Source organism: Mustela lutreola, chromosome 15 (genome assembly GCF_030435805.1).
Source record: "Mustela lutreola isolate mMusLut2 chromosome 15, mMusLut2.pri, whole genome shotgun sequence".
NCBI lineage: Eukaryota > Metazoa > Chordata > Mammalia > Carnivora > Mustelidae > Mustela > Mustela lutreola.
In genome coordinates, this window is record NC_081304.1 from 6,081,451 (window position 1) to 6,102,085 (window position 20,635).

Consider the following 20,635-nt stretch of genomic DNA (forward strand, 5'->3'; position numbering starts at 1 on the left):
CCGAATGTAATCGATCAAACAAACAGGGTTTATGGCAGCAGGAGAGAGCTGTTGAACCCTGCCTGGTAGCTAATTAATGAGCTCATTAGGAGACAGAGTACATGGGGAAGGAGGGCCAGGGGCGCCTTCGGGGCTGCCAACTTCTGGGATGTCCTGGGCTGAGCTCGGACCTAGTGCCTGTCCCACAGAAGGAGGCCGACCCCAGAGCCCGGCTGGGGCCACACCCCTCCTTGACTCAGGCTGCCCACGGAGCACCCTGGCCTGTACTGACTGTGGTAGTGAGCAGGGGCAGGCATGTCCCAGGCATGGACATCAGAAGCTCAGGGTCCAGGTCCTGCCCTTGGTCTCGGGCTGCAGACAGTGCCCTCCATCTCACGGAGGATCTGGGGAGGGGGAGGCTTTGGGGAATCCAGTCTGGTCTGGGTATCCCTTCTCAGAGGCTCTGGGCTACCTTCTCTCCAACATTGGCACTTTGGAGTTCTGCCAGGGGTTGGTCGGTGGGCAGCCTCAGGCCTCCAAGTAGACCTCCACCAGCCCCCCGACAGAGTGCATTCGGTAGAAGACCCCCAGAGGCAGGCCAAAATTGACGATGGTGAACCAGGTCCGATAGCCATAGAATTCTTGTTCGAGCCCGTTCTCGAACTCCGGGTGTATGCCAAACGCGGGCATCATCCACAGCTGGGGAGGAGAAGAGGGGGTGAGATGGGGAGTGGGCTCTCCGTGCCCCAGGACATTCCACTTGGGGCGGGGGGGAAGCAGGCCCCCACCCTAACATCTCCTCAGCCCTGGGCTTTCAAAGCCAGCCTTCCCCACACTACCCCCCACCCCATACCACAGCCACCTCCCTGACTTGCCAGTCTGAACTCCAGGGGGCCCATGAGGCCACACACTGCCACCAGCCATGGCCCCACCTTCTGAGCCCAGCTGGGTTCCCCTGTGCCCCGACCTCAACCCCCTTCTTCCAGTGTTAACTTTCTCTGCTTCCTCCACCCGACCTTGGCTTCTGTCCAAATCCTGCCCCTTTCTCAAGGCCCAGACTCAACCTTCATGAGGCCTTCCTTGGCCCCTCGGGCCTGCACTTCCTGCTCTGAGCTCCTACTGCACTTTCGGGCCAGGTTATGGCATGTGGCGGTGGCTTCACCACCTGAAGAGTTTCCAGCACGACCCACCTGGGACGTGATGTTCGACATGCCCTCAGACCACCCTGGTTGTCTCGGCATTGCCGGGACCACCTAAGCCTCAGTTTCCCCATCTGCCAAACAGGCGCCGGGATGGTGCCTAACGGGGCCTGCTGCTTGGGGTTAGCGAGTGGCATCAGTGAGATGCCCAGCGCAGCATGGAGAGGTGGACAAGGGACCTCAGCGGTTATCCAAGCATTTATCCTTAACTCCTTCCGCTGGAGAGTTTTTAGAAAACCAGGCACTTGATGATCTCTTCCGTTGACCAAATTCAGCGGGTTCCCAGGTGTCTCTCCAACTAGAGAGTAAACTTGCGGAGGATGGAAATCTTACGTTTCTTGGTAAAGAGCACTTAGCGTCATGCCTCGCACGTTCACTCATGCCAGGCACCTTGCAGGACGCTGGGGGGACCCTGCTCTCAAGCAGCACGGGGCTAGGTGGAAAGAGGCAGGTGTCCTCGACAATACAAGGGACAGGCCAATCGCCCTTGCCATAGTCAACGAGCCCTGGAATGCCCCCGGCCAGCTTCGTCCCCACGCGGCACGCCCCGCCCCCAGCCCCGCCCCCAGCCCCTTCCCACTCACTGTGATGTTGCAGAGGATGAGGAAGAGCGAGATCTCCTTGAGCGCCCGCCGCTTCCAGTTGAGGTGGCTGTAGGAGTGGATGTAGGCCAGCGAGGCCCGCCGCAGGTCCTGGCCCAGCTCTAGCAGGGACCCCCGGCGGGGAGGCTCAGCCTCTCGCTTCCCTGCCGGGTCCTCGGATGCCGTCTCCCAGAGCGGGCGCCGGTGCAGGCCCTCGATGATGAAGAGGTTCTGCGCGATGTGCTGCAGAATAAGCAGCAGCGAGTAGGCCAGGATGAGGCGGTTGAGCAGCTCATGGGGGCGAGTGGCCACGATGGCCACGATGGAAAAGTAGGCGATGCCCATCTGGCCCAGCGCCGCGCCCATGAGCAGCACCACGTCCAGGCTGCGGGTGGGGTTCTTGAGCGTGTCCAGTTCGCGCTCCTCCAGCCCGTGGATGGCCGTGCCCGCCAGGCATGCCAGGCTCATGGCGGGCAGCACGGCTATGTAGAAGGCATAGTAGAGGGTGAAGTACTGGCGCGCAATGGCGGGGCCACTGGCTTCGATCTGGAAGAGCACGAAGACGCACACGCCCGCCACCAGGGCCAGCAGGCCCAGCAGCGGCCCAAAGATGACCCCGCGCAGGCGGAAGGGAGGGGTGCCGGGGTGAGCGCCTGTGTGGGGCGCCAGGCGGCGGCCGACGTTCTTCCACATGACAAAGAGCACAGCGCAGCAGATGAGGCAGTACTCGGTGCTGAAGGGGTAGAGCATCAGGTAGCCCTTCTGGAAGACCTCACACACGGTGGCATTGAGACAGAGGCAGGTGCTGGTGTCGTTGCCTGGGAGGGGGCAGGGTGCGAAGGTATGACAATTACTCTGATGGGCCTTGCTCCAAGGAAACCAGCTGCACCGGGAGGGAGTGTAGCGTGTGTGTGTGTGTGTTTGCGTTTGAGGCTGGGAATCACATCTCCTCCGTACCAAAGAAGTTTTCCATGAGGGCGTTGAGCTCAGCCTCGATCTCACGGTGCATAGAGTCGTTGGTGACAGCCAGAACCCACAGCAGCAGGTCTGTGGCCAGGGTCAGCATTAGGCCACACCTGGAGGAGGTGCCACACTCTGGCCACACAGCCTGGCCAGCTCCCCAGGTGCCCCGCCCTCATCACCACTGCCTTTGGGGTGACCTCTCTTTCCCAAAGCCAGATCCCATTTGACATAAGGACTACAGGGGAGGCAACCCTAGGAGTCGCTTGGGACCCCTATGACTAACCCACGGCCCCAGGGACACCATGTCCAAGGACGTTGTAGGAGAAGGTGCTAGCAGGGGGCTGGGGGAACCCAGGATTGGAGGGAGAGAAAGGATCCCATCTTACCTAGTGAAATTGGTCTGGACCTGAACACAGTCCTTACAGTGTTTCCAAAGCACCCAGGTCTGAAAGAGATGGGGCCTTGAGCCCAGAGCTGGTGGTAGTGGTGGTGGGACTGTGGGGCACGTGTCCCAATTCCTTGTGTGTATTTACAATGGAAGTGACAGTGAGGAAGTCTGGATTGGAATCCTGGCTCTGCTATTTCCTTGCTGTGTCATCTTGGGCCAGCGGCAAAGTATTTCAGAACCTTGGTCTCCTTAGCTCTAAAATGAGGCTACATAAAATGCCTACCTCTCCAGGGAATGCCTACTCACTGGGGAGATGGAAAGGATGATGCAAAGCAATGCCTAGCACAATGGCCGGCCCGGGACAGGGACTCAGGAGCGCGAGTAGTACTAATAAGTACCCCTCGCTAAGAGTAGCTCTGTGTACCTGGTTGGGGGTGTGGGGGGTGTAGATTTCATTATATGCAAATATGCACGGGCAGGTGTATTTGTAGGGGTCTGCATTTCAGTGACACGTTGGGTGTGCAGGTACACGTAGGTGTGCGTGGTTGTGGGTACGTGGAGGCAGACATTCATGGGGGGCTGTGGTATGTGTGTACCCCAACCCCCGGGCCATGTATATATTTGCCTGTGTAGCGATTTCTAGGCACAGGTGGGGCCTGTGGGCACGAGGTGCGGGGACGGGAGCGGAATGTCACCTGGACGCCGATGAAGATCATCTCGATGACAGGGAAGATGAGCTCCAGCTGCGACTTGCAATGGATGTGGCTCACGTCGTAGCCCACCCGGAAGATGTTGAGGCAGATGCTACAGCTGCCAAAGAGCACCAGGGAGCCTGGCCGGGCCAGGGGGCTGTTGAAATCTCCCCGAGACCTGGCTCTCCCACCCCACCCCTCCCCACCCACCCAGTGGCCCCACACTCACCCCGCACCCAGATGGGTCCCGCGTGAGGGTCATGGTAGAGCACGGCGCGCGGGTGGCGGGTTGTCCGGGCGGCAAAGTAGAGGAGCCAGAGGAGGGACAGGGCCTTCAGCGCGGCCAGCAGGATCCACACATCACCCAGCGTGATGGCCACGTTGTTGAAGATCATACTGCAGATGAAGGCTCCACCCAGGAACACCACATTGAGGGCCAGGAGCCCTGAGAAGAGCTGCCCCGCCTTCTGGGCCTGCCTGTCCCTCCGCAGCAGCAGCGAGAAATGCCGCACCAGCCAGGACTGCTGGTGGGGCGAGGCGGGAGCTCCGGTTTTCTCAGCCCCCGCGTCCACTTGGCTCCCCTCAGCCGGGGCTGGTCCGGTCTCCTGTGCTTCTGGGGAGGCCATGGATGGAGCCTGAGAAGTGGCTGGGGAGAAAGGGTCCTGGTGGGCTGCCAGGCTGTCCTGGCTTCATGGAGGGGACTGCTGTGTGACCTAGGGCAAGATACGCAACCTCCCTGGTCGGACAGGGAAACGGACAGCAGCTGCCCTGTTTACTTTACAGGACCCGAGGAGGTTCAAACAGACCCGGGCATCTGGAAATTCTTTGTGCTCTAAAGAAACATGGGGGTTATTTTGATTGGCTTGAGGAACACCTCTCTCCCAACGCCCTGCAGGGCTGTCCCACTCTCTGCCTCCGTGCCCGATCTTGAGATGGAAAATAACGTCTGTTATGGGAGCCACGGGGACGTCGGCATCATGTCTGGAAACTGGCCATTTTCCAGGGTTGTGACTTTGCGTCACGAGAAGGCAGCTTGTGTTCCGCTGACGTCTGGGAGGAATCTCCCTTCTTTTTTTAAAATATTTGGGAGATTTTATTTATTTATTTGAAAGAGAGAGCATGAGGGCGGGGAGTGTCTGAAGGAGAAGCAGACTCCCCGCTGAGCAGGGAGCCGGATGCGGGACTCCATCCTGAGACTCCAGGATCATGACCTGAGCTGAAGGCTCTGAGCCACCCAGGCGCCCCAATCCTTCTGAAGGCAGGGAGCGCAAGTAGGTGTCCTCTCTTGTTCTGACTCTGGTTAGTTGGGTAGTGGTTGCCTAGCATGCTGTGTTGAGAAGGATCCTGAGGCTGAGTGTGGCTGTCATTTGATACCCTATTATGGTTACATATGGGTATAGATAAAATTACTCCTTTTATTTATTTTTTTTAAGTTTTTTTTTTAAGATTTTATTTATTTGACAGAGAGAGATCACAAGTCGGCAGAGAGGCAGGCAGAGAGAGAGAGAGGAGGAACAGGCTGCCCACGGAGCAGAGAGTCAGACGCGGAACTTGATCCCAGGACCCGGAGATCATGACCTAAGCCGAAGGCAGAGGCTTAAACCCACTGAGCCACCCAGGTGCCCTAAAATTACTCCTTTTAAAAGGTCTAGAAAGGGGCACCAGGGTGGCTCAGTGGGTTAAAGCCTCTGCCTTCGGCTCAGGTCATGATCTCAGGGTCCTGGGATTGAGCCCCACATCAGGCTCCCTGCTTGGCGGGGAGCCTGCTTCCCCCCACCCCTGCCCGCCTCTCTGCCTATTTGTGATCTCTGTCTGTCAAATAAATAAATAAAATATTAAAAAAAAAAAAAAGGTCTAGAAGACACCCACCAGATTGACAATAGGAATTTCTTCTGGGAAAGGGAGGAGGGTATTAGGTTTGGGGACGGTTTAACGTTCTAGTTTTTAAAAGCACGTTATTCATCTAATTAAAATTAATTTTAAAGCACATTAAGGTTTAGGGGGAAAAGTTCTGGGACAGATTTGCAATGTCTGCCATGAACAAGGGACTTGGAAACAGCATGCATGCTATGCCCCAGACTTGGACAGAATTGACTTCTGTATGCACCATCCCCCCCACCCTGACTCCCAGACAACCTACGAATGCTCAGCACAACATGGGGAACACCACTCTTGACTCTTCTCTTTCCCTGGATGTCTCCTGCTACTTCCTCACCTTCCTCATGCTTCCACTCAGGCCAACTCTTTGCCAGGCCTTTCTTGAACCCAAATATCAGGTCGCAGCATTCCTGCAGTTCAGGGCCCCAGCCTGGAGCCCAGCACCCTCCCCTGTGGGCCCTTCAGGTGCCCATTCCTTGTGGGACTGAAGCCACACTAGAGAGTGGGGATGTCCTGGGTGCTGTCCTTGTGGGAGGCTTCTCCTCAGCTGAACTGGGAGGCTCTCTCAATATCCCCAGCCACCTCTGGTGCTTTCCTTGGGGGCTGCCACTGCCCTTGGTGCTCTGGGCCCATGGATCCAAGTGCTCTCTGTCCCTATCCTCCAGGCTATAGGAGGCCTACACTATCTCAGCGAGTGGCGTCTTTGTCCCCACCTTTCCTAGAGTAGCTGGGCACCCTCCTTACCTCTCCCCTTGCCCCTCCACCTCTAAGGTCCAAACCTGTTCATTCTAGCCCACAAGTCTCCCTTGGATTTTTCTTTTCTTTTCTTTTCTTTTTAAGATTTTATTTATTTATTAGAGAGTGAGAGAGGGAACACAAGTAGAGGGAGTGGGAAAGGAATAAGCAGGCTTCCCGCTGAGCACGGAGCCCAATGGGGTTGGATCCCACGATCCCTGGGATTGTGACCTGAGCCAAAGGCAGACACTTAATAATGACTGAGTCACCCAGGTGTCCCTCCCTTAGATTTTTCTTGACCTCAACCTCTACCCTAGTCCAGGGCCCCCTCCTCTCTCTCCTGGACTGGGTCTCCTTATCCACTGTGCCTCTCCCCTACTTCAAGCCCAACAAAGGCAACCAATTGCTGTGACTTATTCCAATAAGTCACGCAGAGAAAGACAAATACCGCAAGAATTCACTCATATATGAAATTTAAGAAACAAAACAAATGAACAAAGAGAAAACAGGAGACATGAGAAATCAGACTCTTAGAGAGCAAACTGGTGGTTATGGAGGGGAGGTGGGTGGGTTAAGTAGGTGATGGGAATTAAGAGCACACTTACCGTGCTGAGCACTGACGAATGTATAGAGTTGTTGAATCACTATAAGGGACTATAGGGGACTGTATGTTAATTATACTTGGGTTAAAATAATAAATTTTTTAAAAGGCAAACAACTGCCCTCAGGATAAAGTCCAAACTACCTTGCATGGCCTGTACAGCCTTTCATAAGGACACCAGGCAGTGCATGTTTTGTCTGGGCTTGGAGGCTAGCTTCTGTTGGTTGCTTCCTGGTCTTGCCTTGACTTACCTCTCTAGCACTGTCCTCGGACCCCACTCCCTGCTGTGGGCTGTGTCATCTTGCTGCAGCTCCCACAATGTGCTGGCTTTGGCTCACCTCCCTGTCCACGCTCACTCCACCCTTTGCCCATGATGCCCGCCCCCTTGCCCTCTGGCTGACTGCAACTTAGAGTAGAATCCCACCTCCTCTAAGCGGCCTTCCCTGAACCCCATGCCGAGGCTGCACTAGGAACCCCCACTGCACCCCAAACTTGTGGCTGCAACGTCACTTATCATGCTCGCTCCTTTTAACTCACTGTGTTTTGCTCTGTCTTTGCCTATGGACTCTGAGCTTCAGAAGCATTAGCCTTCTCCTCTCTGTAACCACCAAAAGACCCTCACCACATCTGTCTTTAAAATACAGCCTCTCTAGCCCCCACACTCCCACATGAACTTGCTCAATATTTATACCTTCTTTGGTTCTCTAATGGCAAATAGAATAAGAACACTCGGCCCTTTCTTTAAGTTTCTACAGGTGATTTTGTCCCCCTTTCCCAGGTGTCTCTGTCATCTTTGCTACAGTTTCCCCCTCCCTGTCCAAACTCTCTGTCACACTTGAGAACCGGCCCCCATATTAATTCAGCCCCAGCCAGAGGGCTTCAGGGCTCCACACTTCTTGTGCCTTCCTGATTCACTCCTGGAGCCTGCTGTTCCTCTGCCTTGTCTGCCACCCTCCACCAATGGCTCTCGCCCATCCTCATCACCTACCTTAAGTACCTCTCCCGGGAAGCATTCTCTCCCTGCTCAAGCATCTGCTGAGAGTGGGTGTGCACTGTCTGGGGAGGGGCTGTGAGTATGGCTGGCTCCCCTCAAGGCCAGGAGCTCCTCCGGGTAGAAACCAGGTCCTGCTTAACTTGAACCCTCCAAACCTAGCACAGGCAAGACGCTCTCGCTGACAGACTCTGCCATATTCTGGGGGAGATTTCAGCACCCAAGACATGGACAGAGACCCTTCTCGTTCTGTGCTTTCCATCCCTGCCCAGCCCGGGAGACTTTAGAGATGATCTTCATCTTTCCTCCCAGGCTCCCCCGCCTAAATTGAGCAAGCGTAAGGCTCCTAAGGACACCTCCCTGCCCCGTTTCTCCCAACTCTGACTGCTCGTTTTCAGCCTTCCCCAGAATCTCTCTCGTCTTCCCAGGGCAGTATCGCCTAATGATTAGGAGCCCAGTCTCGGGGGGCTCCTGAGTGGCTCAGCCAGTTAAACATCTGCTTTTGGCTCCGGTAACTAGCACAGGATCGTGGGATCTAGCCTCAGGTTGGGCTGCCTTCTTGGCAGGGAGTCTGCTTCTCCATCTCTCTCTGCCCCTTGACTCCCCCCTCCCCTCACTCGTGGGCTCTCTTTCTGCTTTCTCTATCAAATAAATAAATAAGTCGTCTTTTTAAAAAAAGAGTCCAGATTCTGTCGCTTACTACCTCTGTGATCGTGGATAAACTACTTAGACTCTCCGTACCTCAGTTTCCCCATATATAAAATGGATGTACAACTATGGAATAGTATCTGGTACATAGAAGTTGCTCAGTAAAGATTTCTTGAATGAATAAACGAGGGACTTAAGACATAATACTTACCTCATAGGGGTTTTCTCAAAATTAAGTGTTTTAATGCATGTAAATGCACTTAGAGCCTCTTATACATTTCCTTCCAGTTTTGCTGAGGTCCTGGAGACGCTGGTAGGGTCGGGATTACTGGTGAATTTTAGGGGCGGTTTTTACTTGGACTGCAGGCCTAGAGGGGACACTGGAGAACAAGATGACGGGTCCTCTCTCTCCAGGGTCCTCGCCCTATCTTCCCTGTCCCCTCCCCCAATCCAACCCTCCGACAGTCGCTAGAGGGAGTCCTGAAAGGGGCGAATTCCGTCCGCGGCGGGGAGTGTGTCAGGGTAGGGCACGTACGGGTCTCGGGGAAGAGCGGGAGGGCACCCAGGACTGACAAGGAGGAATCCGCCGCCCTCTGGCACTTCCCTCGGCGCGACGCCAGTCCAAGGGAGGGCCGGAACACCAAACTGGTTTGTGGGTCTTGATTAGAGACAGGTGATGAAAGCGGCGCAGCCGTCGGGGCGCGGCGCCTGGCTAGGAGGCAGGGCCAGCTCCGGAGGAGGAGGCTGAGCGCGGACTGGGAGCTTGGGTCTTTCTCTACGAGCCACTCGAGGGACTGCGGGGCCTGGGGCAGCCGCTACGCATATGCCTCAGACTGGGCGTCCAGGCAGTCCCAACTCCACACCCCTTTACCCAGCCGTCCCGGTTTTTGCTTCTTTCTGGCCTCGGCACCCACCTTTGGCTGTGCGCGCGCAGACCCGCTGGGGTGGGGCGCGCCCTGCTGACTTTTGTGTGCGCCCCATCCGCGGAAAGGAGATGGGGCGCGGAGCTAGAGTTGGGGTAGGGGGCAGAGAAGGGCGGGTTCCGTGGTCGCCAGGGGTTGGTCTCCGCCCACTCATCCCGCCCTCCCTCTCCTATCCCTGTAGCCCCTAGTCTTTGAACCTGGTACTGGGGGCGGAATAGGTGTCACTGCCAAGGTGGGCTCCCCGGGAATGTCCCGCCAGCAGTCCAAGGGCGCTCCCTGTGCCTAGCCGGGCCGCCGGGAGCCTTACCTGAGGCCTGGCCGGGCATCGCGGCCGGCTGACCACCGACTGCGAGCACAGCGCGGATCTTCAGTCCTGGTGAGGCCCCCGCGCCCGCACCGATACCCCCGACGCCCTCCCCTCGCGGGACTGCGCAGCCGCTGCTCGGGCTCCTTGCCCCATCGATTTTTCTGTTGACTTAGGGGATCTCATTAATCCTTCGTTAATTACCCCGCCAGGGGCTCCAGCCCGGACCGTGCAGCCAATAGCGAGGCGGCTAGACGGGAGGGCGGGGCAGGAGGCGGGGCAGGCTCGCGGCGTCAGGGTCAGAGGACCTGCGACCGCCCGCCTCCCGGGTGGGGTGGGGTGCAACGTCCTTAAACCGCAGCAAAGGGGTTCCGGCCGCACTTTCCTTTGGTGGCCAAGCAGGGAGCAGCCCGAGCCCCTCTTCCCCCAGGTCTGGCGTCGTCTTTTTTTCTACCCCACCCAGTACTCGGGAGGGGTGCGGTCTCGCAGCAATCCACTCTCTCTCCCTAAATCGAACGTGAACTTGGGGCGGAAAATAACCTCATTCTGACGAGCCAGGAGGCGGGTGGGGGAGGGAAGTCGCCCCCTCTGGCCCTCCTCACTCTTCCCGCAGCCTCTGAGACCTGCCCACCTCATTCTGCAGGCCGGGTCCAGGTGCGTTCGTCCTCTCAAGTCCCCAGTGCTCGAGGTGCCGCTGCTCCCATCTTCCCCGCCCCCATCCCAATCCCCACTCTGGCCTGCTTCCCTTCACCTGACTGTGGCTGGGCACCAATTCTTCCTCCTCTTCTAGTTGGCAAGTCTCCTCTTCAGTCTCTGCCTGGCCTTCTCAGGTTCTCTCCCTGCTAAGTTCATCTCGTGCCTTTCCTGGATTAGAAGCCCCAGGTCTTTGCCTCGGGGCCCCCCAGGGAGTGGGGGTGGTAGGTAAGAGGAAGCCCCATGTAGTGAGGTTCTGTGCCCCCCAACACCTCTTCAACTAGAACAGCTCTATTTGTGTTACAAACTTGGGTTCCTGAAATATTTTATTTAAAGAAAAAGAAGTTCTGCTGTTTGAAAATTATTCTTAGTAGAAAGGCTCTGGCTCTCTTTAGCTCTGTGACCTTGGGCAAGTCACTTTACCTCTCTGGGCCTCAGTTTCCTTTGTAAAAAGAGAGGTAACGTGACCTAGTTGGGCTAGGTCAGTCTTTCCTAAGCTTTCCTGCTTCATGGAACACATAAACAAATGTATCTGGCCTTTGAGGATCAGGGGAAGAGGAAGATGGCCGCCTGCGTACTCTGTCCAGCCCCTCCCAGCCACCCAGGTACTTACTAGTCTGTAACCACCTGTAACTCCGATTTGCCTCACTGAAAAGCTTGAGACCTAAAAATCTCCAGGGTTCCTTCCAGCTCTGAGCCCCAAGATCCTCTCCTGCAATTGTCTCAGACGGGGAGGCTGAAACAAGAAGTGGGGGGCAGGGGGCGAGCTGGAGGCGGTTCCAGCTCCAGACTGCAGTCCTGGCCAAGCCACGTGGCTGGCATCAGGGGTGGGGCCAGAACCGCAGACACTTGCTGATCTTGCCTGGTCCTGGCTGCTCTAGGGAGAGATCTCTCCTCCCCACCCACTCCATGCTGCAGAATCTGCTGGGGTGGGTGGGTATGTCTGATTGTGATGTAAAAACTCATCCTGGAAAAATAACTTTGGTGCAAATTCTACCCTGGGTCCCCTGGGGCAGGGTTGGGGGGGTAAGGGGGCTGGGGTGGTAATGTGGCACAGTGACTGCCAGCCTGGGGTTCTTTCCTGTGGGGCGGGGGGTGTCTCTGAGTGGGCACATGAACTGAGCCCCACCCCTACGTGTCTCTCAGGGGCTTCAGGATAACACGTAGACCTCCAGCAGGCTGGAGACAGCGTGCATACGGTAGAAGATGCCGAAGGGCAGACAGATGTTGACGATGGCCGCCCAAAGGGAGTAGCCATAGAAGTCGACCTCCACGGTGTTGCTGAAGTGAGGGCGGGCTCCGAAGGCAGGCATGATCCACAGCTGTGGTGAGAGAGGGGGGCGTCAGGACCTGGCCTGGACCGGCCACTTACAGGTCATTGCTGTGGACTTAGCTGGGGGAGGGGGTGACAGGATGGGGGTCCCAGCCGTCTAGTTTGTTGGACAGCAAGGGCTGGGGGCTGGTGAATGGGGAACCTCAGGATCTTGGGCAGGGTTTGGCACTCACTAAGGAGCTCAGAAAATGGGCCCAACTGAACTTGTCCACCCCCAGCCAGGCTTGGGGCTCCCTCTGTGATCCCTTCTCTACCCTGTTATTAGTGGCTCATTTGTCAGATGGGGAGGAGGAGAAGATAGATGATGTGAGAATTGGGCACAGATGCCCAAATCAGCGACTCGCTCCTGGACAGATGTGTGCAGGGCGGTGGGAGAATCAGACCGGCCCAGGGCAGGGGTGTCAGGGTCCTGCCGGAAGTGAACTCCACCCCCACCCTCCATAAGCTCCGTTCTGCAGCTCCGCAACTTTCCCAGGTCTGGGAGGAGGTTAACGAAGGAAGCCTGCTTCATCTTTCGCTGGAGCTCAGACGGTCCAGGTGTGGGGTATGAGGCAAGCAACAATGGCTTCTAGGGCAGCCCCACGCTCCCCAACCCCAGCTGACGGTCCTTGAACAGGTGCGGCTCCTTTCGGGGACTGTTTCTGTCCTCTGAAATGGAGTCGGAGATGATGCTCCTAGATTGACCCCGTAGCAGATACCCTGAGCAAAACATCCAGAAAGTGGCTCCCAGCCTGCTGGAGAGGGCGGGGCCAGGCGGGGGTGGGGAGATGGGGGGAGCTGGGTGGGGGGCCGGGGTTGGCTCCCAGGCTGGCCCAAGATTTAAGGAGGTTTTGAGCTTTACTGCTTCTACTGGAGGGTCAGAGACTGGTGATCACCTTTTTAATTTTTTTTTTTTTTCTTTTTAAAACCGATTACCTGCAGGCTGGGCAATATTCGCAGTGGGAACACACTAAACATGCACCCAGGTCAGGGTCATTTGTGTAGTTTATACCCTGGCTGGAATCCCTCTGCAGACATGCTCTTTGACCCACATTAAGGGTGTTTGTTTGGGGGAGCCTGGGTGGCTCAGTAGGTTAAAGCCTCTGCCTTCGGCTCAGGTCATGATCCTGGGGTCCTGAGATAGAGCTCCACATCGGGCTCTCTGCTCAGTGGGGAGCCTGCTTACCTTCCCCTCTCTCTCTGCCTGCCTCTCTACCTACTTGTGATCTCTGTCTGTCAAATAAATAAATAAAATCTCTAAAAAAAGGGGGGGGTGTTTGTTTGTATATTGGGGATTTTTCTGTTGGACATTGTAGCTGAAAGGGCCATTTTTATACTGAATGAAACTTCAGTAGAGCTGCTCTTTATTTGGGATGTACTCACAAACATGGGTACATGTTTGCATATTAGAAATTTCTCCCCTGAGGACTTTATCCACACTGGACTGTTTCTCTATTGGGCTGTAGCCGCAGGAGGGGTATTCTTTTACTGGGGTGTGTGTCTTCATGGGGGGTGTTTCTGCCCTGGGGTGAAGTCTGTTCCTAACACACTGGGTTTCTCTTAGGAAGCGGTTCTGCTGAATTAGCCGGGAGGGGCCGCTGTCGCGAATGCCCCCTTTCCAGGCCAGCCCTCTGCAGCCCTCCAAGAGAGCGCTCACACTTAGGCTGGTCTCTGCTACTTCCTGCTGCTGCTCCAATTATTCTGAGAAGTGGGCTGGTCACAAGTTCCCAGGAGCAGTCACACCTTCCACCTAGGGGTGAGGGCACCCTCCCTCTACATCACTTCACAGCTCCCTCTCACTTCCGCCCAGCCCCCATGTCAGCATTCCCTGGGACCCCTCCACTTCCATCTGCAACCTAGAAGCCAGAAGGCTGGGATTTCATTCTCTCTCTGTGCCCTGGGATGCTGTTTGCCCAGGGACTTCATCTGACCCTCTCCGAACCTGCTTCTCTCCTAGCTGTAGGCTTCTCTAGTGGGCTGGGGGCAAGACAGAAAAAGGCACGTGAATGAGCCTGAAAGAGAACCCTTCCTTGGCCTTCTCTTCCCCCCCAGCCCCTTCCCATCTCCCCCTGCCCCACGACCGCCAGTTACTCACGATGACATTGCAGAGCAGGAGAAACAGAGAAATGTCCTTCAGGCACCGGCGTCTCCAGTGGCCCCTGGGGGCCAAGATGATGGCCACTGCTTCATGAGGGCCCACTGGGTTGGTGCCGACCAGCCTAGGAGTGGGTGGGCAGCCAGGCAAGGTGTGGAGGGCATCCAGGTTGGCAAAGGTAAGACCATGGCAGGGTTCCTTGGGGGTGGTATCATGGGGCTCAGCCCCGGGCGGTCCCCGGTGGAGGCTTTCGATGATGAACACATTCTGGAAGGTGTGCTGGGCAATCATGAGTAGAGCATGGGCTAGGTTGAGCGCCCCCAGCAGGTCCCTGGGTGTGCCCACCACCACGGCTACGATAGAGTAGTAGGAGATCGCGTACTGGCCCAGGGCCGCGCCCATCAGCAATGCCACATCCAGGGTCCGAGTGGGGTTCTTATGGTGATCCATGGCCCGGCGATCAAAGCGGTAGATGACCGAGCCACTCAGGCTGACCAAGGTCATGAGCCCCAGACAGATGATGTTGAAGCTGTAGTAGATGACCAGGGCCTGCTGGAGGCGGCCCCCCTCCGCACTCACTTGGACCTCGTAGATGATGAAGACGGCCAGCCCCACCACGAAGAGCATCAGGCCCAGGATCGGGCCAGCGAAAAGGGTCTCCCGGAAGAGGCTGACCCGGGAAGGGGTGTGGCCGTGGCCGTGGGTGGAGGAGGCCAGCAGCCTGCCTACATTCTTCCACATGACGTACAGCATGGTGGACGCAAACAGGCTGTACTCAATGTTGAAGGGATACAGGTAGAAGTAGCCCTGCTGGAAGATCTGGCAGATGGCCGTGTTGCAGGAACAGTCTCCTCCCACCGAGCTGCCTGCACGCTCTGCTGTGGGGAGAGAGGCACAGAGCTGGACCGCCCTCCCGCCTTCCTGGGGCAGCGCTGCTCCTCTCCACGGTGACCTTCGTCCCTGGGGGATCACCATCTGCCCTGTTCACCTCCATATCCCGAAATGCCTGCACAGGGCCCGGCACGTGCATTCATTTCATGAATATTTACTAAGCAACTACTATGCGCCAGAGACTGGGACGCATCAGTAAACAGTCGGTGCTCAATTAACAAAAATCAGAACTGCAGATTCTGCCTGCTGCATCCCATTCTCTTCCTGCAGGTAGACATTTCCAATCTTTCCCAACCAGTAATCACCCCTGGCTCTCCACGATAGGCGAGGTTCTGTTCCTGATAGATGGTGGCCCTCTTGGGAACCCCAAGCGTTCAGTCTTCCTCGCAGCTCTCCCCGGCATCTGACTCAGCCCAGAGTGTGAGCTGCTTTGGGCAGGTGTCTCCCGTGACCTCCCATCATTTTGATTTGTAGCACACGCACAGGAATCTTGTCCTGTGCCCAGAGTGTGCTCGATAGAATGCCTTGGATCTTGGCAAACATCGCTTTGGATTCCCAGAACTATTCCCACTGGTTTTGCCGAGGCAGAAACTGAGGCTTACCGAGGTAAGGTGGCTTGTAATGGCAGAGTTATCGACCCGACTCCTAACGCCGGGGCAGCTACCTTCCTAGGAGGCCTCTTGGCAGCCCAGGGCCCCAGCATGTTAAGTTGGCCACCTCTCTGGGTTATTTTTTTTGTTTTGCTTTGTTTTAGAAAGAGAGAGAGAGAGCGAGTATGCACGTGTGCAGGGAGAGGAACAGAGGGAGAGGGTGAGGGAGAATCTTAAGCCGACTCCACACCTACCCAACTCAGAGCCCCATGCGGGGCTCAGTCTCATGACCCTGAGATCATGACCTGAGCCAAAATCAAGAGTCTGACACTTAACCAACTGAGCCACCCAGGCACCCCCTCTGGGTTGGTTTTAACCATCCTTAGGAACCCTCTGTATGTGCAAGGTGGTCCTTTATCAGCCCCGCTGGGCTGGGGTCTTCTGCTCTATGCTTTCTGTGCCTGGACCCTTCCATACCGGGAGTGTGTGTGTCTTCAGGCAAAATCCAGATGGATTTAGACATCTGGTCTGGTTGGTGGGGGCAGGGGGCCCTACAGAAGTCCAGAGATTAGGACTGGGGGGCCTGTGGGTCCTATTCTTTCTCAGTATATCATATTGGTTCAAAGCAAAGATGGATCTCTACGCTAGTTCTCCCATTTTCAAGCTCTATCTAACATTTTATGCCTTAGTTTCTGTATCTATAAAATGGAAATACTAACAGTACTTATCTCAAGGCTCAGTTGGTTAAGCCTCTGACTCTTGATCTTAGCTCAGGTCATGATCTCAGGGTTGTGAGACTGAGCCCTGCACCAAGCTCTGGGCTCAGTGCAGAGTCTGCTTACGATTCTCTTCCTCCCTCTGCCCCCTTCCCCACCCCCTCCTGCTCTCTATCTCTTTCTCTTAAAAACAAAACAAAACAAAACAAAACAAACCTAGTACCCATCTCATGGGGAAGTTGTGAGGGTTAAGTACGGTAGAGTGTTTAGGACACTTAGCACAGCACCTGACATATCAGTAAAGTGTCACTGTTGTCATTGTGATTATTATTTCTACCTCCTCCTTGACACACTCTGTCCCATGCGTCCACTATCAAGCTCTTCTGCCTCCCCCCCCCCATTTTGATACCCTCATCCTTTTATTCTGGAGCCAAATCCGTTCTTCGGTAGGATGGAGACCTGAACAGTGGGGCCAAGGCTGCATCCTCCAGAAAGAGAAGATGTCCCTTGACACCCTCCCTCCGGTGTCACCTACACCTACCCTTCTTCAGAGGTGGAGCTTGGAGCAGGGGGAGGCTCTCCTCTCTCGTGGGGGCAAGGGAGTCGAGCACCCAGCCAAAAGCCTGGAAGTCCCTGGACCGGGTTTAATCTGGGATGGATACTCACGGTCAAGGGCGAGGCGAAGGTGGCTGGTGTTGCTGTGGGAACTATCATAGGAGTGGGTCTGGTGCACGGACTCGTCCACCACAGCTGCCATCCAGATGGCCAGGTTTGTGGTGAGGGTGAACATGAGACCGCACCTGTTTGGGAAGGGGGAGCAGAGAGGCCAGTGAGAGGCTGGCCCGGCTGCCCAGGGAGATGGAAAGCTGGGGAGCTATACTGGAAGCTGACGTTGGGAAGCAAGAAAGCAGGATGAACAGAGAGGCTGAGTTTGGAAGGAACACTTAGTCTGGCCAGGATGCCACCCAGGAGAGGGCCAGGAGATGTCCAGGGGCTCAGGCCACTGCCGCTCCCTCTCCTAGAGGAAAGCACATACAGTGCACTGTATAACCCATGTCACCAAAACACACAGGTGTGAGTGTGTAGGCACACACCCATACACACAACACAGCACAGCCTGGTGAAATCGGCTGATAGAGCAAGGGGGCCTTGGCTGAAACCCCGCCCGGGGTGCAGAAAGAGGACCGGGGCCCCAGGTTGGAAAGCTCATCCCCAGGTGAGCACGATGTTGAGCTGTGGGCCCAGCACTCACCGGGTCAGATCCAGATGGACGTGAATACAGTCTTTCGAGGAGACCCAGAGAAAGTAAGTCTGTGTTGAGAGAGAGTGGGGGAGGTCATTGACTCTGGAGTGCCCGTGTCCAAACCCAACAGTATGTTCCCTCTTCCTCAAGAGCCCCCATACTAACCTACCAAGTTTATCTTAGCTTTACAAAACGAATAAGGAACTTTCTCTCTTTCTATGGAACAATTTGTATAAAATAGTTGTGTTCTTTCAGAATTTGCAAAATGTTACCTGTAAACTCTTGGTGTTTGTTTGTTGTTACTGTTGTTTTCAGGTAGAGTTTGACCATCTAGTTACTTATTCCTGGGAGCGAGGCCAGTCTGAGGCTGGGTCTTGTCCAAGGTAGAGAGAGTCTCTGGTGGCTTCTCACCTCCCCTTGGCAACATCCCCTGCCCCATTCCCATCCTTTGTTGTCCTGCAACACTCCCCTAGTTACCAATAAATCCTTGTCATGGTATGTGTTGATGTGGGAGCATCTGTATTTTCGCTTTACCTGAGTATTCTCAAACCCATGAACTGAAAAATTATAACACTAGTGTAAGTACCAAAGTCATAAACGTGTTGAATTGTGGAAATCGGCACAGCAGGGCTGATGTTTCAGGAGAGGGAACCCTACATGTGGTATTCTGGTCGTGGTGCAGGGATGAGATCCGTTCTGGTCCCATGTAAGACCAGTCCTGCCTCAGCTCCATCAGGAGATCTTTCAGGATGTTGTGTGTGCAACAAATAAAAATATATATTCTTGAACTTGTTTGAAAAATCCCAGGTACAGTGTACCCTATTTCCTGAACAGATATAGAACATATGGGCCGTAGCTGAGGCCAAACCGGCCATGCCCACCCCAGGACCCTGGGCTGAGACGGATGCCCTCTACAGGCACCCAGGGAGGACGAGCCAGGTTCGAGGAGATATGGCAGCTACCCCAGCTCAGACATCCTAGATGTTAATACCGGCACTGCTTGGGTTGAAATGAAAATCACAGGGCCCCTAAGTAGGAGCTCACATCTGGATATGACTTCATTACCAAGTGCTTCCAGATTTATGGACTCATGTGATCCACTCTACAGTCCTACCCCCACCTTACTTGATTGCTCAGGGTAGAAGAGTAGAGATCTCCAGACCTCATGCCAGGTGTTGGTTCCTTTCCACCACACTCGAGAACACTGCTCCCACCCACCTGGACGATGACAAACACAGCCTGGGTGAGAGGGTGCAGGATCTTGATGGCCGACTGGCACTCAAAGAAACTGGAGTAGTAGCCAGTCTTGAAGACATCCATGACAAGAGTGCAGATCCCAAACAGCACCAGCCCACCTGGGAATGAGGGGTGGGGTGGGGGGTCAGAGAGGGTGGTTTGTAGACCTGAGGATGAATGACTAGATGGGCAGCTGATGGCTGGGTGGGTGGAGGGATGGACGGAGAGGTGGAGAGTTGGATGATGAATGGACAGTTCGGTGGGTGGTGAATGGATGTACTGGAAGTGAATGGATGGGTGGAGAATGAGTACAGGACTAAGTGGGTGGGTGGGTGGATGCATGGATGGATGGAAGCCCTGTCTCTTTGGGGCTGCTTGGATTGGGGGCAGAACGGCCCTCAGTGGGCTCTTCAGTTGCAACGTCACCTGTCCTCAGCTCTCCCTCTAAGGCTGTCCCATGACCACCCCTTTTCAGTCTTAGGAAGAGCAAAGAAGTCCCCTCCATCCCTCACGTCATTCTTCTTCCAAGGCTGTTTCCCTTCCTCTTCTCCTTGAGCCACAGCTTATCTCATCTTCAGCCACACCTGGCCCCCTGGGAATTTCTCAGCCCCCTACCTTGACGCGCGCTCCACAGTTCCTCTGAGAGTCCCAGCCTCTGGCTCCTCTCCTGACCCCCCTACCTCCCTCCGCCCCCGCCCCACCTCCCCTGGCACCTCGGAGCCAGATGGGGCCGGCGTGCGCGTCCCGGTAGGGGACGGCGTTGGGGCAGCGCACGGTCCGCAGGAGGTAGAAGAGGATCCAGAGGGAGGCGAGCAGCATCATGGTGGTGAGCAGCGCGAACACGTCGGTGTCATACACCGCCACCTTGTTGAAGGCGCCGCCACTGATGAGCGTGCAGGCGAGCAGCAGCACGTTCACGGCCAGCAGCACGGACAGGAGGCGGCCGCCCTTCTTCCACACCTCGCGGGAGCCTGCCCGTGGCTGGGCCGGCGGGCTCTCCTTGGGGCCCGGGGTCGACTCCTCGGACATGGCAGGGGCGACTGAGGGAGGCTGGACGGGTCACTGTGGAGGAAGAGCGGACAGGACCCCAGGTCAACCCTGAGGGCTCTCCTTCCCCCACCTTATCCCTAGATTTAGGAACCGAGAAGTTCCTCACCCGGAGGGTGGGGGTTGCGAGTGGTGGAGGAAGCGCTGGGGAAAGGGAAGAGAAAAGCCGACCCCTCGGGTCTCTCGCTCGACGACGGAGGGAAGGAGAAGCGGCGGCAGCCCCGTCGGACCCCGACCAACGTCCCCACTCCCCCGTCCGTCCACCGTCTTGTCCGGCCACCCACCTGGCTGGGCCGGGAGACGGCGCTGAGCTGGGGGTCAGGGGGCAGCGAGCGTCTCCTCTCTCCCACACCGGCCTGGACGGGCGCTTTATACCGGGGAGGGCAGGGTGATTTACAGCGGCGGGAGCTCAGCTCCATAAATCTCTCAGTCCCGCTCACATGATCCATCTTTTCTCCGAGCTGAATTTAGGGAACAGAGAGCGGGAGCAAGATAAGGTAAGATTTATATTTACCCGTTAACGGGCGCCCCCACCCGCGCCGTCCCGTCACCTTGGCGCGGCCAGGCTGGGGCGCAGCCCTGCACTGCGGCACCCAGAGGGCACCCCGCCCCCGGCGCCCACCGCGCCCTCGCGCCCTGCAGTCCCCGCCGTCTAGAGCCCCGAGGGCTGCTGCTCGATAGACTCTCTAGGGGCCCGCGGGCACCCCGACACCCTCCCAGACCCGGCGCACCCTATACCTTCGTGCTCCTCTGTTGCTGCCCCAAGATCGGGACCCCAGTGCCCCTTTCCCCGACACCCTGACAGAGACCGAAGTTCCTTCTCCCTCTATCCCTCCCCGCAGCCTTCTGCTCCGCTGGAAGCTGCGAAGTCGGGCTTGGGTAGAAGTTCTCCGGCCGCGCGCCGAGTCCGCGTCCAGTCTTCGAGCGCCA

The 20,635-nt window shown here is 56.3% G+C and overlaps 2 protein-coding genes across 7 annotated transcripts; both read right to left on the reverse strand.

Annotated features, from left to right (window-relative positions):
• Positions 1-7: 7 nt before the first annotated feature.
• Positions 8-10,574, reverse strand: OTOP3 (otopetrin 3). Of its 6 annotated transcripts, none has more exons than XM_059149215.1 (8): positions 9,886-10,574; positions 8,867-8,965; positions 4,032-4,448; positions 3,806-3,942; positions 3,109-3,167; positions 2,717-2,835; positions 1,763-2,577; positions 8-678 (listed from the first exon to the last, which is right to left on the reverse strand). In XM_059149215.1, the coding sequence occupies exons 3-8, from the start codon at positions 4,426-4,428 to the stop codon at positions 508-510; spliced, it is 1,698 nt and encodes a 565-aa protein (XP_059005198.1). In that variant the 5' UTR covers positions 4,429-4,448; positions 8,867-8,965; positions 9,886-10,574; the 3' UTR covers positions 8-507. The 6 variants fall into 6 exon arrangements, with proteins under 6 accessions (XP_059005198.1, XP_059005193.1, XP_059005196.1 ...); XM_059149210.1 differs by having other exon boundaries at positions 8,867-9,035; XM_059149213.1 differs by lacking the exon at positions 9,886-10,574 and adding an exon at positions 9,191-9,842.
• A 309-nt stretch (positions 10,575-10,883) lies between these two features.
• Positions 10,884-20,625, reverse strand: OTOP2 (otopetrin 2). The gene is made up of 8 exons (XM_059149217.1): positions 20,444-20,625; positions 19,990-20,166; positions 19,372-19,720; positions 18,641-18,777; positions 17,432-17,490; positions 16,846-16,979; positions 13,983-14,860; positions 10,884-11,897 (listed from the first exon to the last, which is right to left on the reverse strand). Exons 3-8 carry the CDS (start codon positions 19,685-19,687, stop codon positions 11,727-11,729), a joined length of 1,695 nt encoding a protein of 564 aa, XP_059005200.1. The 5' UTR covers positions 19,688-19,720; positions 19,990-20,166; positions 20,444-20,625; the 3' UTR covers positions 10,884-11,726.
• Positions 20,626-20,635: the final 10 nt, after the last annotated feature.